The 2,536-nt window shown below is 36.6% G+C and overlaps 1 protein-coding gene across 1 annotated transcript; it reads right to left on the reverse strand.

The window, feature by feature from the left end:
- Nucleotides 1–1,165: 1,165 nt before the first annotated feature.
- On the reverse strand, nt 1,166–2,101 carry LOC101431193 (olfactory receptor 9G19-like). The gene has a single exon (XM_004471016.1). The coding sequence runs from the start codon at nt 2,099–2,101 to the stop codon at nt 1,166–1,168; it is 936 nt and encodes a 311-aa protein (XP_004471073.1).
- Nucleotides 2,102–2,536: the final 435 nt, after the last annotated feature.

Below are 2,536 nucleotides of genomic sequence, written 5' to 3' on the forward strand. Positions count from 1 at the left end.
AGTGGGTTAGGTATAAGACAAAATAATAACTGGCTCATGAGAGTAATAAATAATTTTTAATATTTTTACTAATAATAGTGGGAGCATAAGCACTATATTAACATTTGTATAAATATCAGCAAAATACCTGGTACATAAAAAAATTCTCAATAATAAGGGATTTATGGAGATAATTGTTGGTGGGGCTGAGAGTAGGACCAAAGTAATCCAACTTCTATCTCATTTTCTTGCCATTATAAGTGGATGTACATCCTTCTACCAAACTACAGTGAAAACAGAAGATTTAGTTTCCACACTACATCACATTACATTGATAACATAATTATGGATAGTTGACATATAAATGAATAAAAAATTAAAGGAACTAATATTTCTAAGCATTTTTGCATGACAAATACTTTATACATTTGAAAAATGTTAAAAGGGCAGCATTATTATTACCATTTTATATAAGAAAAAACTTTGATTTAGAGGCATTGTGCAATTTCCCAGGGCCACACAGCTAGAAAATTGCAGAACCTGTATGAGAGCACATTCTGTATAGTCTGAGCTTGAATACTTCCCAGTAGTCACAGTGGGAAGGGCAGACAATGAATCAGTATTTTATTCTATCATTTAATCTTGCTAAGCTTGTTAAACTGTCTTAGCTTAAGTTTTATCACCTTTATCATGAAGGTATGTCTATCTCTAATGATTGTTATAAGAACATCATGAGATGCAAAGTGCTTGTTTATTGACTGGCATGCAGCAGATAACGAAAAGTAATCCTCTAGCATCAAGGTCACTGTTTGGAGATGCAGAGATGAAATTCAAAGATAGACCTTTCTGATTTTAAGGCAACTTTTCTTTTAGTTATTACATACAATTGCTCTTTTAGTTTTCCTGGTTCCTAAATCAAATACCAGATGTTTATATACTCTTGTTATTTACATGAAATTAAAATTCTTCCTTTTACAAAAAATTGTAGTAGTATTAAACTGGATCTATTTTCTATAGTACACAGAGTGGTCACTAATACAAAACAAACTGAAACAAAAAAGTATAATCATTCTTGTTGAAGTTCTTTTAATAGAAAAAAATGATGGTTTTTAAATCCTAGTACCTCAGCATTTTGCTAGGGTTGTCCATTATCTCATAGTACTAATTAAAAAAAATATATGTCAAATTAGACTTCAGATTGTGTTAACTTGAAGAGTTTTTTCAGAGCCTGTTTCACATCTTTATTCCGCAGACTGTAGATCATGGGGTTTAACATGGGAAAGATCACAGTATAAAATGTAGAAACCAATTTGTCTCTCTCAAGGGAATAGCTAGAACTTGGGCGAGAGTAGATGTAGAGAATAGAACCATAGTACAAGATGACCGAGATCAAGTGGGAGGAGCAAGTGGAGAAGGCTTTGAGGCGGCCCTGTGTGGAGCGGATCCTTAAGATGGCGGCAATGATGAAGATGTAGGAGGCCAGTATGAGCACAATGGGGGTGATGACATTGGAGCCCATAAGGTAGAGGAGCAGAGCTTGGTAGTTCTCTTTTACATCACATGCCAATTTCAACAGGGGTGGGACATCACAGAAAAAGTCATCAATGATATCATCACCACAAAACTCCATTGTGAATGTGTTGCTGGTCAGTATTATTGTGTTGATGAAGCCTCCAGAATAGGAATATATCACTAAACAGATGCACAATTTCTTTGACATGGCTTGAATATAAAGCAGTGGATTGGAAATGGCCACATAGCGGTCATAAGCCATGGCAGCTAACAGATAACACTCAGTAAAACACAGCCCAGCAGCAAAGAGGAACTGAGCTACACAGCCAGCCAATGAGATACTCTTATCTTCAGAGATGCAGGTTACCAGGATCTTTGGAGTGTAGACAGAGGAATACCAGAGATCCAGGAAAGACAGGTTACCAATGAAAAAATACATGGGCGTGTGGAGACTGGAGTCATTACAGATCAATGCAATGAGAGTGGTATTTCCTATTACAGTCACAGAGTACACACCAAGAAACATCACAAATAAGATCACCTGCAACACAGGGTCTGTGGTGAAACCCATGAGGATGAATTCATTCACAGTGTGATTGTGTCTCTCCATGGCTGAAAGAGATTTCACCTGGAAAAGGTGCAGAGAAGGGTTAATTCACATAACAGATACGAAATGAAGGCTTTCTGTGAGCCAGCACCATGTGATATGGTCATGATTACAACTATTAGAGGTAGGGAAATCTCAGCAGCAATCTCACCTGACTTGGGAGGTGAAGGGAGTTCTTTGACTCTCTGTATCACTGATTCTCAAACTTTTTTGTTCCACAGACCCCTTTGCCAGGCAGGTAAAAACCAGGGACCCATTACTAAGTCACCACTATGCTGTGTATTATTTAATGAATATATCACACCCACAACAGCATGTTCCCTCAAGAATAATGTTTTCTTAAATTTCAATTTAAGCTCACAGACCCTGGTTAAGAACTCTTGCACTATATATTACTTTCTGTAAAATGCGTTTAATAACAAGCATGTCTTAATACTG

This window comes from Dasypus novemcinctus, chromosome 10, assembly GCF_030445035.2.
Source record: "Dasypus novemcinctus isolate mDasNov1 chromosome 10, mDasNov1.1.hap2, whole genome shotgun sequence".
NCBI classification, from domain to species: Eukaryota; Metazoa; Chordata; class Mammalia; order Cingulata; family Dasypodidae; genus Dasypus; species Dasypus novemcinctus.